Consider the following 15,018-nt stretch of genomic DNA (forward strand, 5'->3'; position numbering starts at 1 on the left):
TCATTCACTGTGTACTGTCTCAGTTACCATTCACTGTGTCATCATTCACTGTGTACTGACTCAGTTACCATTCACCCCGTCATCATTCACTGTGTACTGACTCAGTTACCATTCACCCCGTCATCCTTCACTGTGTACTGTCTCAGTTACCATTCACTGTGTCATCATTCACTGTGTACTGACTCAGTTACCATTCACTGTGTCATCATTCACTGTGTACTGACTCAGTTACCATTCACCCCGTCATCATTCACTGTGTACTGACTCAGTTACCATTCACTGTGTCATCATTCACTGTGTACTGACTCAGTTACCATTCACCCCGTCATCATTCACTGTGTCATCATTCACTGTGTACTGTCTCAGTTACCATTCACTGTGTCATCATTCACTGTGTCATCATTCACTGTGTACTGTCTCAGTTACCATTCACCCCGTCATCATTCACTGTGTACTGTCTCAGTTACCATTCACTGTGTCATCATTCACTGTGTACTGACTCAGTTACCATTCACTGTGTCATCATTCACTGTGTACTGACTCAGTTACCATTCACCCCGTCATCATTCACTGTGTACTGACTCAGTTACCATTCACTGTGTCATCATTCACTGTGTACTGACTCAGTTACCATTCACCCCGTCATCATTCACTGTGTCATCATTCACTGTGTACTGTCTCAGTTACCATTCACTGTGTCATCATTCACTGTGTCATCATTCACTGTGTACTGTCTCAGTTACCATTCACCCCGTCATCATTCACTGTGTACTGACTCCGTTACCATTCACTGTGTCATCATTCACTGTGTACTGACTCAGTTACCATTCACCCCGTCATCATTCACTGTGTACTGACTCCGTTACCATTCACTGTGTCATCATTCACTGTGTACTGACTCAGTTACCATTCACCCCGTCATCATTCACTGTGTACTGACTCCGTTACCATTCACTGTGTCATCATTCACTGTGTACTGACTCAGTTACCATTCACCCCGTCATCATTCACTGTGTACTGACTCCGTTACCATTCACTGTGTCATCATTCACTGTGTACTGACTCAGTTACCATTCACCCCGTCATCATTCACTGTGTACTGTCTCAGTTACCATTCACTGTGTCATCATTCACTGTGTACTGACTCAGTTACCATTCACCCCGTCATCATTCACTGTGTACTGTCTCAGTTACCATTCACCCCGTCATCATTCACTGTGTACTGACTCAGTTACCATTCACTGTGTCATCATTCACTGTGTACTGACTCAGTTACCATTCACTGTGTCATCATTCACTGTGTACTGACTCAGTTACCATTCACCCCGTCATCATTCACTGTGTACTGACTCCGTTACCATTCACTGTGTCATCATTCACTGTGTACTGTCTCAGTTACCATTCACTGTGTCATCATTCACTGTGTACTGACTCAGTTACCATTCACTGTGTCATCATTCACTGTGTACTGACTCCGTTACCATTCACTGTGTCATCATTCACTGTGTACTGACTCAGTTACCATTCACTGTGTCATCATTCACTGTGTACTGACTCAGTTACCATTCACTGTGTCATCATTCACTGTGTACTGACTCAGTTACCATTCACCGTGTCATCATTCACTGTGTACTGACTCAGTTACCATTCACCCCGTCATCATTCACTGTGTACTGTCTCAGTTACCATTCACCCCGTCATCATTCACTGTGTACTGACTCAGTTACCATTCACTGTGTCATCATTCACTGTGTCATCATTCACTGTGTACTGACTCCGTTACCATTCACCACGTCATCATTCACTGTGTACTGACTCAGTTACCATTCACTGTGTCATCATTCACTGTGTACTGACTCAGTTACCATTCACTGTGTCATCATTCACTGTGTACTGACTCAGTTACCATTCACTGTGTCATCATTCACTGTGTACTGACTCAGTTACCATTCACTGTGTCATCATTCACTGTGTACTGACTCAGTTACCATTCACTGTGTCATCATTCACTGTGTACTGACTCAGTTACCATTCACCCCGTCATCATTCACTGTGTCATCATTCACTGTGTCATCATTCACTGTGTACTGTCTCAGTTACCATTCACTGCGTCATCATTCACTGTGTACTGACTCAGTTACCATTCACCCCGTCATCATTCACTGTGTACTGACTCAGTTACCATTCACTGTGTCATCATTCACTGTGTACTGACTCAGTTACCATTCACTGTGTCATCATTCACTGTGTACTGTCTCAGTTACCATTCACTGTGTCATCATTCACTGTGTACTGACTCAGTTACCATTCACCCCATCATCATTCACTGTGTACTGTCTCAGTTACCATTCACCCCGTCATCATTCACTGTGTACTGACTCAGTTACCATTCACTGTGTCATCATTCACTGTGTACTGACTCCGTTACCATTCACCCCGTCATCATTCACTGTGTACTGACTCCATTACCATTCACCCCGTCATCATTCACTGTGTACTGACTCAGTTATCATTCACTGTGTCATCATTCACTGTGTACTGACTCCATTACCATTCACCCCGTCATCATTCACTGTGTACTGTCTCAGTTACCATTCACTGTGTCATCATTCACTGTGTACTGACTCAGTTACCATTCACCCCGTCATCATTCACTGTGTACTGACTCAGTTACCATTCACTGTGTCATCATTCACTGTGTACTGACTCAGTTACCATTCACCCCGTCATCATTCACTGTGTACTGTCTCAGTTACCATTCACTGTGTCATCATTCACTGTGTACTGACTCCGTTACCATTCACTGTGTCATCATTCACTGTGTACTGACTCAGTTACCATTCACCCCGTCATCATTCACTGTGTACTGACTCAGTTACCATTCACCCCGTCATCATTCACTGTGTACTGACTCAGTTACCATTCACTGTGTCATCATTCACTGTGTACTGACTCAGTTATCATTCACTGTGTCATCATTCACTGTGTACTGTCTCAGTTACCATTCACTGTGTCATCATTCACTGTGTACTGACTCAGTTACCATTCACCCCGTCATCATTCACTGTGTCATCATTCACTGTGTACTGACTCAGTTACCATTCACTGTGTCATCATTCACTGTGTCATCATTCACTGTGTACTGACTCCGTCACCATTCACTGTGTCATCATTCACTGTGTACTGTCTCAGTTACCATTCACTGTGTCATCATTCACTGTGTACTGACTCAGTTACCATTCACCCCGTCATCATTCACTGTGTACTGACTCAGTTACCATTCACCCCGTCATCATTCACTGTGTACTGTCTCAGTTACCATTCACTGTCTGATCAGTTCCTGCCCCAGTTCGGCCCATCCCCTGACATTGCTGACCGCTTTGGACTGGCAGTCTTACACAGCCAGGGTGCCAAGAGATCCCGGGTCCACAATGGCATCCGAACCCCACTTGCATCCTCGGCACACTGGGGCTGGGATTCTGCGTTCCCAATCCGATCCTCTATGGCTGCTCGCGAGGACATGTCCCATTCACTGTCGCGGAACCAGAGATTCCCACTCCTCGTCCCCCCCCTTGCGAGTCGCGCCAGCTTCACGTTGCACTGGCCGGGGGGGGGGGGGGGGTGAATTTCTGGAGCCGGGAGAATCCGGCTGATTCCGTGCATATTTACACCTGCATTTTAATATGCTTCTCTGGCTCCAGCCCACCGAGGCCATGAACCAGATTGCATCTGCTGGGAAGGGCCCGCGGAGGGGCATCGGGAATTGTTTGGTGCCCGGCGCAAATCCCCTTCGGGATGCCTCTCCCGGAATATCCGGATTTGCGCCTGGCCGCCCATGTTGTCATTCACGTTTCACTGCTCGAGTTACCATTCACCCCATCACTATGTTTTACAGGCAATTGGGAATCCCACGCTGATGGATCGCATGAAGAAGATTAAGCGGCAACTGTCCATGACACTGCGAGGCAGTCAGACATCAGAGAAATCCCTGACTGACCTTTCAGAGCAGTTAAATGTTGAGGAAAACAATATCAGTGACAATGGTGAGTTCTGTCATACTACACAGGGGAAGGAGCAATGCAAGGGATGAAATTAATGGCTCCATGTTCAATGTTTAATGTACCCGGTTGTAATGTCCAGACCCTGTGTTGGCAGCTCATAATCAGGTACGTGCATACAGTATCCCTCCGTCCCTCATCCCTCTGTCTCTCTCTCTCTCTGTCTCTCTCTCTCCCTCTCAGTCTGCCCCATCTCTATCTGTCTCTCTCTCTCTCTGTCTCTCTCACTCTCAGTCTGCCCCATCTCTCTGTCTCTCACTCCCTCTCGGTCTCTGTCTCTCTCTCTCTCTCTCTCTCTGTCTCGCTCTCTCTCGCTCTCTCTCTCGCTCTCTCTCTCGCTCTCTCTCTCTCTGTCTCGCTCTCTCGCTCTCTCTCTCGCTCTCTCTCTCGCTCTCTCTCTCGCTCTCTCTCGTTCTCTCGCTCTCTCTCTCTCTCTCTGTCGCTGGCTCTTGTTCTCTGTCTCTCGTTCTCTGTCCCTCAACCCCTCTCGGTTTATCCCTGTTTGTATGACTCTCTCTCAGACCCTCTCCCTCGGTCTCTGTCTGCCTCTCTTTCTCTTTTTCCTTTCTCTGCCTCCCTCACCCTCTCTCTCCCTCTTTCTCTGTCCCTTTCTGCCTGTCTCTTTCTCTCCCTCTCTCTGCCAACCCCTTCTGTCTCTCTCTCTCTCTCTTGCCTTCTCTGTCCTCCCCTCTTTCTCTGTCCTCCCCTCTTTCTCTGTCCTCCCCTCTTTCTCTGTCCTCCCCTCTTTCTCTGTCCTCCCCTCTTTCTCTGTCCCTCCTCCCTCTTTCTCTGTCCCTCCTCCCTCTTTCTTTCCCTGACCTCTCTCTCCCTTTCTCTCTCTCTGACTCTCTCTCCATCCCTGTCCCTCCTACAATCTCTCTTTCTGTCTCTTCCCTCTCATCTCTCTCTCCACTCTCTGCTCTCTCACTCTCTCTCTCCACGCTATACACTGAATCCTCACCAACTCTCCCGTGTGGAACATTCCTTCTGACTGTATTTACCCGTACCTGAACTGTGCAAATAATTTTCTAACACCTGCCCCAACACCTGTCCCTGGTAGAGTTTATTTTCGATCACGTACCTTGAGATAACTGCTTGTTCTCACTGCGTGAAGATCCACAGGCTGATCCACAATAATACACATCACATGTGTATATTCCTTTCAGCATGGACAACTGGGTTCCTGCTCCTGATCACTGTCCGTGATCCCTGGGTTAGAGAGAGTGAGGGAAATCAGCCAGGGTTCCTGCTCCTGATCACTGTCCAGTGATCCCTGGGTTAGAGAGAGAGGGGGGAAATCAGCCAGGGTAACTGCTCCTGATCACTGTCCAGTGATCCCTGGGTTAAGAGAGAGAGGGGAAATCAGCCAGGGTTCCTGCTCCTGACCACTGTCCAGTAATTCCTGGGGTAGAGAGAGAGGGGAAATCAGCCAGGGTTCCTGCTCCTGATTACTGTTCAGTGATCCCTGGGTTAGAGAGAGAGAGAGAGGGGAAATCAGCCAGGGCTCCTGCTCCTGATCACTGTCCAGTGATTCCTGGGTTAGAGAGAGGAAATCAGCCAGGGTTCCTGCTCCTGATCACTGTCCAGTGATCCCTGGGTTATAGAGAGAGGAAATCAACCAGGATTCCTGCTCCTGCTCACTGTCCAGTGATCCCTGGGTTAGAGAGAGGGGAAATCAGCCAGGATTCCTGCTCCTGAACACTGTCCAGTGATCCCTGGGTTAGAGAGAGAGGGGAAATAACCCATGGTTCCTGCTCCTGATCACTGTCCAGTGATATCTGCATTAGAGAGAGAGGAACTCAGCCAGGGTTCCTGCTCCTGATCACTGCCCAGTGATCCCTGGGTTAGAGAGAGTGGGGAAATCAGCCAGGGTTCCTGCTCCTGATCACTGTGCAGTGGTCCCTGGGTTAGAGAGAGAGGGGAAATCAGCCAGGGTTCCTGCTCCTGATCACTGTGCAGTGGTCTCTGGGTTAGAGAGAGAGGGGAAATCAGCCAGGGTTCCTGCTCCTGATCACTGTCCAGTGATCCCTGGGTTAGAGAGAGAGAGAGAGGGGAAATCAGCCACGGTTCCTGCTCCTGATCACTGTCCAGTGATCCCTGGATTAGAGAGAGAGATAGGGGAAATCAGCCAGGGTTCCTGCTCCTGATCACTGTCCAGTGATCCCTGGGTTAGAGAGAGGAAATCAGCCAGGGTTCCGGCTCCTGATCACTGCCCAGTGATCCCTGGGTTATAGAGAGGGGAAATCAGCCAGGGATCCTGCTCCTGATCACTGTCCAGTGATCCCTGGGTTAGAGAGAGAGGGGGGAAATCAGCCAGGGTTCCTGCTCCTGATCACTGTCCAGTGATCCCTGGGTTAGAGAGAGAGGGGGGAAATCAGCCAGGGTAACTGCTCCTGATCACTCTCCGTGATTCCTCGGTTAGAGAGAGTGAGGGAAATCAGCCAGGGTTCCTGCTCCTGATCACTGTCCAGTGATGCCTGGATTAGAGAGAGAAAGAGGGGAAATCAGCCAGGGTTCCAGCTCCTGATCACTGTCCAGTGCATCCTGGGTTAGGGAGAGGAAATCAGCCAGGGTTCCGGCTCCTGATCACTGTCCAGTGATCCCTGGGTTATAGAGAGAGGAAATCAGCCAGGATTCCTGCTCCTGAACACTGTCCATTGATCCCTGGGTTATAGAGAGGGGAAATCAGCCAGGGATCCTGCTCCTGATCACTGTCCAGTGGTCCAAGGGGCTGGTTTAGCTCACTGGGCTAAATCGCTGGCTTTTAAAGCAGGCCAGCAGCACGGTTCGTTTCCCGTACCAGCCTCCCCGGACAGGCGCCGGAATGTGGCGACTAGGGGCTTTTCACAGTAACTTCATTGAAGCCTACTCGTGACAATAAGCGATTTTCATTTCATTTTCATCCCTGGGTTAGAGAGAGAGAGGGGAAATCACCCATGGTTCCTGCTCCTGATCATGTCCAGTGATATCTGTGTTAGAGAGAGGAACTCAGCCAGGGTTCCTGCTCCTGATCACTGTCCAGTGATCCCTGGGTTAGAGAGAGAGAGGGGAAATCAGCCAGGGTTCCTGCTCCTGATCACTGTCCAGTGATCCCTGGGTTAGAGAGAGAGGGGAAATAACCCATGGTTCCTGCTCCTGATCACTGTCCAGTGATATCTGCGTTAGAGAGAGAGGAACTCAGCCAGGGTTCCTGCTCCTGATCACTGCCCAGTGATCCCTGGGATAGAGAGAGAGGAAATCAGCCAGGGTTCCTGCTCCTGATCACTGTCCAGTGATCCCTGGGTTTTAGAGAGAGGGGAAATCAGCCAGGGTTCCTGCTCATGATCACTGTCCAGTGATCCCTGGGTTAGAGAGAGAGGGGGGAAATCAGCCAGGGTTCCTGCTCCTGATCACTGTCCAGTGATTCCTGTTATAGAGAGAGAGGGGAAATCAGCCAGGGTTCCTGCTCCTGATCACTGCCCAGTGATCCCTGGGATAGAGAGAGAGAGGAAATCAGCCAGGTTTCCTGCTCCTGATCACTGCCCAGTGATCCCTGGGTTAGAGAGAGGGGAAATCAGCCAGGGTTCCTGCTCCTGATCACTGTCCAGTGATCCCTGGGTTAGAGAGAGTGGGGAAATCAGCCAGGGTTCCTGCTCCTGATTACTGTGCAGTGGTCCCTGGGTTAGAGAGAGAGGGGAAATCAGCCAGGGTTCCTGCTCCTGATCACTGTGCAGTGGTCCCTGGGTTAGAGAGAGAGGGGAAATCAGCCAGGGTTCCTGCTCCTGATCACTGTCCAGTGATCCCTGGGTTAGAGAGAGAGAGAGAGGGGAAATCAGCCACGGTTCCTGCTCCTGATCACTGTCCAGTGATCCCTGGATTAGAGAGAGAGATAGGGGAAATCAGCCAGGGTTCCTGCTCCTGATCACTGTCCAGTGATCCCTGGGTTAGAGAGAGGAAATCAGCCAGGGTTCCGGCTCCTGATCACTGCCCAGTGATCCCTGGGTTATAGAGAGGGGAAATCAGCCAGGGATCCTGCTCCTGATCACTGTCCAGTGATCCCTGGGTTAGAGAGAGAGGGGGGAAATCAGCCAGGGTTCCTGCTCCTGATCACTGTCCAGTGATCCCTGGGTTAGAGAGAGAGGGGGGAAATCAGCCAGGGTAACTGCTCCTGATCACTCTCCGTGATTCCTCGGTTAGAGAGAGTGAGGGAAATCAGCCAGGGTTCCTGCTCCTGATCACTGTCCAGTGATGCCTGGATTAGAGAGAGAAAGAGGGGAAATCAGCCAGGGTTCCAGCTCCTGATCACTGTCCAGTGCATCCTGGGTTAGGGAGAGGAAATCAGCCAGGGTTCCGGCTCCTGATCACTGTCCAGTGATCCCTGGGTTATAGAGAGAGGAAATCAGCCAGGATTCCTGCTCCTGAACACTGTCCATTGATCCCTGGGTTATAGAGAGGGGAAATCAGCCAGGGATCCTGCTCCTGATCACTGTCCAGTGGTCCAAGGGGCTGGTTTAGCTCACTGGGCTAAATCGCTGGCTTTTAAAGCAGGCCAGCAGCACGGTTCGTTTCCCGTACCAGCCTCCCCGGACAGGCGCCGGAATGTGGCGACTAGGGGCTTTTCACAGTAACTTCATTGAAGCCTACTCGTGACAATAAGCGATTTTCATTTCATTTTCATCCCTGGGTTAGAGAGAGAGAGGGGAAATCACCCATGGTTCCTGCTCCTGATCATGTCCAGTGATATCTGTGTTAGAGAGAGGAACTCAGCCAGGGTTCCTGCTCCTGATCACTGTCCAGTGATCCCTGGGTTAGAGAGAGAGAGGGGAAATCAGCCAGGGTTCCTGCTCCTGATCACTGTCCAGTGATCCCTGGGTTAGAGAGAGAGGGGAAATAACCCATGGTTCCTGCTCCTGATCACTGTCCAGTGATATCTGCGTTAGAGAGAGAGGAACTCAGCCAGGGTTCCTGCTCCTGATCACTGCCCAGTGATCCCTGGGATAGAGAGAGAGGAAATCAGCCAGGGTTCCTGCTCCTGATCACTGTCCAGTGATCCCTGGGTTTTAGAGAGAGGGGAAATCAGCCAGGGTTCCTGCTCCTGATCACTGTCCAGTGATCCCTGGGTTAGAGAGAGAGGGGAAATCAGCCAGGGTTCCTGCTCCTGATCACTGTCCAGTGATCCCTGGGTTAGAGAGAGTGAGGAAATCAGCCAGGGTTCCTGCTCCTGATCACTGTCCAGTGATCCCTGGGTTAGAGAGAGTGAGGAAATCAGCCAGGGTTCCTGCTCCTGATCACTGTCCAGTGATCCCTGGGTTAGAGAGAGAGAGAGGGGAAATCAGCCAGGGTTCCTGCTCCTGATCACTGTCCAGTGATCCCTGGGTTAGAGAGAGGGGGGAAATCAGCCAGGGTTCCTGCTCCTGATCACTGTCCAGTGATCCCTGGGTTAGAGAGAGAGAGGGGAAATCAGCCAGGATTCCTGCTCCTGATCACTGTCCAGTGATCCCTGGGTTAGAGAGAGAGAGGAAATCAGCCAGGGTTACTGCTCCTGGACAAGTTTGACAAGTGATTGGACAAGTTTGACCCTGGAAGTGATTTCTCTGATTCTGCTCATTCTTTTATAATCTTTATTAGTGTCACAAGTAGGCTGACATTAACGCTGCAATGAAGTTACTGTGAAAAGCCCCTAGTCGCCACACTCCGGCGCCTGTTCGGGTACACGGAGGGAGAATTCACAATGTCCAATTCACCTAACAGCACGTCTTTCGGGACTTGTGGGAGGAAACCGGAACACCCGGAGGAGACCCACGCAGAACCGGGGAGAACGTGCATGCTCCACAGACAGTGACCCAAGCCGGGAATCGAACCCGGGATCCTGGAGCTGTGAAACCTTGGTGCTAACCACTGTGCTACAGTGCTGCTGTTAGAACTGATGCCTGAAACCTTGCCCAATCAGGGAGGGGGCTTGCGCCCGTGTGTTTAAAGATGGGGGTAGAGAGTTTTCCACAGCGATATCAGGCACAGCCTCACCCCAGCGGGCAGCGGAGCCTCCGCTAGCGGTGGCTACACAGGTTAGCTCCCGCCACTGCTGGGCCCTGTCATACATGTGATGCCTTGTTACCTCCAGGTCGGACCGCACAATCCAGTTTTTTACCCTTTCACCTCCGACACGCCGCTTCCACCTCCCAGCTCCGACCTTCCAAGCCGACACAGAACGGTAAGCCACCCATTCTTCGTCTTCGCCTTTGACTTGGCGCGTTTGCTTTTATCGGGCGGGGGGGGTGGGTTGGGCGAGAAGCAGAAGGGATGATGAACCGGCATCAGTAGCTCTTCGACACTGGAGACCCTCCTTCAGAGTGGACCCTCGTCACCAAAAGCAGGGAGGGTGGGCTCCTTAAGGCAGACCCCCTCTGCCCACTGGCAGGGGGCCAGTGCAATGCATGGGCTTGCTCGTTCAAAGAGGCTGGTACACGGACAGGATAAGCTGAATGGCCTCCTCACATTTTGTATAGTTCTAACATTCTGTCACAGTGATGTGTGAAGCTGCCAACCAGTGCGAGCGAGCGTGCGATCACCTCGGTCCAAGTTTCGCTCCTCCTCGCTGATGTACCATCAATTCACTACAAGACGCGGGGAACGAGTAAACATAGGCTTTATTATCCAAGAACTTGCCTGCCTGTGACTGCTGTAACAATGAGCGCCGCCCCTAGGTGGCAGGTCTATATACCATCCGGGTGGGGGGGGTGGAGGGTGGAGCCCGAGGTGGAGCCCACCAGGGTTCCAGTACACGACATGGAAGAAGATCACGTTACCATTCCCTGACCATATGCCATATTATGGTGAATACATTCACCACATTCGCCATGTACACATTCCTCGAGTCCCATCCCATCCGCTTTTCCTCTCCTCCCTCACACTCTTTCTCGGTCTCGCCCTCTCGCTCTCCCTTGCCCTCTCGTTCGCCCTCTCCACTCAGTCTCACTCTCCCTCTCTCTCATACCCTCTCTCTCTCACTCCCTCTCGTTCTCCCTCTCTCTCACCCTCGCCCTTTCCTTTGCAATCTCGCTCGCCCTCCTTCTCCCTCACCCTCTCCCTCACCCTCACGCTCTCCCTCACCCTCTCCCTCACGCTCTCCGTCACGCTCTCCCTCACCCTCTCCCTCACCCTCTCCCTCACGCTCTCCCTCACGCTCTCCCTCACGCTCTCCCTCACGCTCTCCCTCACGCTCTAACCTCACGCTCTCCCTCACCCTCTCCCTCACCCTCTCCCTCACCCTCACGCTCTCCCTCACGCTCTCCCTCACGCTCTCCCTCACGCTCTCCCTCACGCTCTCCCTCACGCTCTACCTCACTCTCTCCCTCACCCTCTCCCTCACCCTCTCCCTCACGCTCTCCCTCACGCTCTCCCTCACGCTCTCCCTCACGCTCTCCCTCACGCTCTCCCTCACTCTCTCCCTCACCCTCTCCCTCACCCTCTCCCTCACGCTCTCCCTCACGCTCTCCCTCACGCTCTCCCTCACGCTCTCCCTCACGCTCTACCTCACGCTCTCCCTCACCCTCTCCCTCACCCTCTCCTCACGCTCTCCCTCACGCTCTCCCTCACGCTCTCCCTCACGCTCTCCCTCACGCTCTCCCTCACCCTCTCCCTCACCCTCTCCCTCATGCTCTCCCTCACCCTCTCCCTCACCCTCTCCCTCACGCTCTCCCTCACCCTCTCCCTCACGCTCTCCCTCACGCTCTCCCTCACGCTCTCCCTCACGCTCTCCCTCACGCTCTCCCTCACGCTCTCCCTCACCCTCTCCCTCACGCTCTCCCTCACGCCCTCGCTCTCACTCTCCTCACCCTCTCCCTCACCCTCTCCCTCACCCTCTCCCTCACCCTCACCCTCTCCCTCACGCTCTCCCTCACGCCCTCGCTCTCACTCTCCCTCACGCTCTCGGTCACCCTTTTCCTCTTGCGTTTGCCCTCTCACTCACCTTCTGCAACCTCTCGGGTGCACTTTCGCACACCCTCTTACTCACTGGCCTCTCACTTGCCCGTTGCACTTTATTGCGCCCTCTATTGCGCCCTCTATTGCGTCCTCTATTGCGCCCTCTATTGCGCCCTCTATTGCACCCTCTATTGCGCCCTCTTGCACACACCCCCACACACTCATTGCCCATTTTGCTCACTCGCCTGGCACACGCTCTCCCTCGCTCACACTCACGTGCCGTCTCGTGTGTCCTATGGCTAGGTCTCACACACGCCCTTTACTCACACTTTTGCGCAGCCCTCTGATGTCCTCCCGCGTGACCTCTCTCTCTCACACAAGCTCTCTCTCACTTGCTCGCTCTCTCATTTTGACTCGCTGTAGCGCACAATCTCTGCTCACGCTCCCTCTATTTCTGTCTCTTTCTCGCTCTTTCTGTCTGTCACTCTCTCTCTTTCTCCCCCTGCCTCTCTCTCTCTCTCTCTCCCCCCCGACTCTCTCTCTCTCTTGCCCTCTCTTTCTCCCCATCTCTCTCTCTCTTGCCCTCTCGCTCCCTCTCTGTCTCTCCCTCTCTCACCAGATTTATTGGGCGAATCGCCTGGGGCCGCCAAAAATCCCGCCCCCGCCGTGGCAGAAATTCTCCGCCACCCGGATCGGCGAGCCCCCTGCGGCGATTCTCCGGCCTGCGGTGGGCCGAAGTCCCGCCGTTGGGAGGCCTCTCCCGCCGCCGTGGTTTGAACCACCTCTGGTGGCGGCGGGATGGGCGGCGCGAGCGGGCCTGGGTGAATTCCGCACCTTTGGGAGGCCCGACGCCGGAGTGGTTGGTGCCACTCCGCTACGCCGGGACCCCCCCGCCCCACCGGGTAGGGGAGAATCCCACCCACTTTCTCTCTAACCTGGGTGTCACAAACCCTGTGCAAGCTCCACCTTGTGGCTCCACCTTGTGGCTGCTGGAGTGTAGAGGAGGGAACGGGACTGGAGGATTGATGGGGGTCTGGGTACTGCTGGCAGAGGGATGAGCAGGTGCCGAGGTGAATGTTTTCTCTGAGCTGTGCTGTGTGTGTTTCGCTGCTGACACTGTTCTGTCTCAGTAATTGCTTGCTGCATGTGTTGAATGGTTTTCAATTGGTGCTCTATATTCTTTTAAACCTGCAATGTAGATTTTCATTCGACTTGGATTTTAATTTCTACCCTGTTTATTCTTTCTCTCTTTCCCACGCTCTTCCTGTTATCTGGTCAATCCCTTCCCTCCTTCTTCCTCTGCCTGAAACTCTCTGATTGTTTGATTTGCCCTCACTTCCCGTCCCATCACTCCTCTCAACTCACTACCCTCCCCCTCCCCTCACTTCCCGTCCCATCACTATCCCTCACTATTCCTCCCCATCACTCCCCTCAACACACTCCCCTCCCCCTCCCCTCACTTCCTGTCCCATCACTATCCCTCACTATCACTCCCCCTCCTCTCCCTCCCCTCAAATCACTCCTCCTCCCCTCGCTCTCCCTCCCCTCGCTCTCCCACCCCTCGCTCTCCCTCCCCTCGCTCTCCCTCCCCTCGCTCTCCCTCCCCTCGCTCTCCCTCCCCTCGCTCTCCCTCCCCTCGCTCTCCCTCCCCTCGCTCTCCCTCCCCTCGCTCTCCCTCCCCTCGCTCTCCCTCCCCTCGCTCTCCCTCCCCTCGCTCTCCCTCCCCTCGCTCTCCCTCCCATCGCTCCCTCTCCCCTCGCTCCCCCTCCCCTCCCCTCACTGCCCATCATCCCTCGCTCTCCCCTCCCTCCACTCTTCCCACGCTCCACCCTCCCCTCGCTCCACCCTCCCCTCGCTCCACCCTCCCCTCGCTCCACCCTCCCCTCGCACCCCACCCCCTCCCCTCGCTCCCCCTCCCCTCGCTCCCCCTCCCCTCGCTCCCCCTCCCCTCGCTCCCCCCTCCCCTCGCTCCCCCGCCCCACTCTCCCCCCCCCTCCCCTCGCTCCCCCGCCCCCCCTCCACCCTCCCCTCCCCTCGTTCCCCCCTCCCCTCGTTTCCCCCCTCCCCTCGCTCCCCGCCCCACCCTCCACACTCCCCTCCGCCTCCCCTCGCTCCCCCCGCCCCACCCTCCACGCTCCCCTCCCTCCACCCTCGCTCCCTCGCTCCCCCCTCCCCTCGCTCCCCCCCTCCCCTCGCTCCCCCCTCTCCTCACTCCCCCTCTCCTCGCTCCCCCCTCCCCTCGCTCCCCCCTCCCCTCGCTCCCCCGCCCCTCGCTCCACCCTCCCCTCGCCCCCCTCTCACTCCCCCTCCCCTCACTCCCTCCCCCTGGTGCTCCCTCCTTATCACTCCGCTCTCCTCGATTGCCCTTCACCCTCACTCCCCCTACCCTCCTATCCCCTCATGCCTCCTCACAAACCCTTACCCTCACACCTTTCCCCCACATTCCCACTCCCTATCACTCCACTCTTCTCGCACCCACCTCCCCTTGCTCTCCCTGACGCCGACTCCCTATAACCCCCTCCCCTCGCTCCCCCTTTCCCCTCTCTCCCCCTTTCCCCTCGCTCCCCCTTCCCCTCGCTCGCTCCCCCTTCTCCTCGCTCGCTCCCCCTACCCCTCGCTCGCTCCCCCTTCCCCTCGCTCGCTCCCCCTTCCCCTCGCTCCCCCTTTCTCCTCGCTCCCCCTTTCCCCTCGCTCCCCCTTCCCCTCGCTCCCCCTTCCCCTCGCTCCCCCTTCCCCTCGCTCCCCCTTCCCCTCGCTCCCCCTTCCCCTCGCTCCCCCTTCCCCTCGCTCCCCCTTCCCCTCGCTCCCCCTTCCCCTCGCTCCCCCTTCCCCTCGCTCGCTCCCCCTTCCCCTCGCTCGCTCCCCCTTCCCCTCGCTCGCTCCCCCTTCCCCTCGCTCACTCCCCCTTCCCCTCGCTCACTCCCCCTTCCCCTCGCTCACTCCCCCTTCCCCTCGCTCACTCCCCCTTTCCCTCGCTCACTCCCCCTTCCCCTCGCTCACTCCCCCTTTCCCTCACTCAATTCCTCTTTCCTTCACTCACTCCCCCTTTCCCTCACTC

At 54.5% G+C, this 15,018-nt stretch overlaps 1 protein-coding gene across 1 annotated transcript in view; it reads left to right on the forward strand.

The window, feature by feature from the left end:
* The window catches only part of LOC119955880 (cyclin-dependent kinase 17-like), a 155,981-nt gene that overhangs the window by 64,975 nt on the left and 75,988 nt on the right, over positions 1-15,018 (forward strand). The window contains exons 2-3 of the mRNA XM_038782532.1: positions 3,896-4,043; positions 10,159-10,248. Coding sequence (XP_038638460.1) covers positions 3,917-4,043; positions 10,159-10,248 — 217 coding nt within the window. The 5' untranslated portion in view covers positions 3,896-3,916. The remainder of the gene's footprint in view (positions 1-3,895; positions 4,044-10,158; positions 10,249-15,018) is intronic.

The sequence above is a fragment of the Scyliorhinus canicula genome, chromosome 21 (genome assembly GCF_902713615.1).
Source record: "Scyliorhinus canicula chromosome 21, sScyCan1.1, whole genome shotgun sequence".
NCBI classification, from domain to species: domain Eukaryota; kingdom Metazoa; phylum Chordata; class Chondrichthyes; order Carcharhiniformes; family Scyliorhinidae; genus Scyliorhinus; species Scyliorhinus canicula.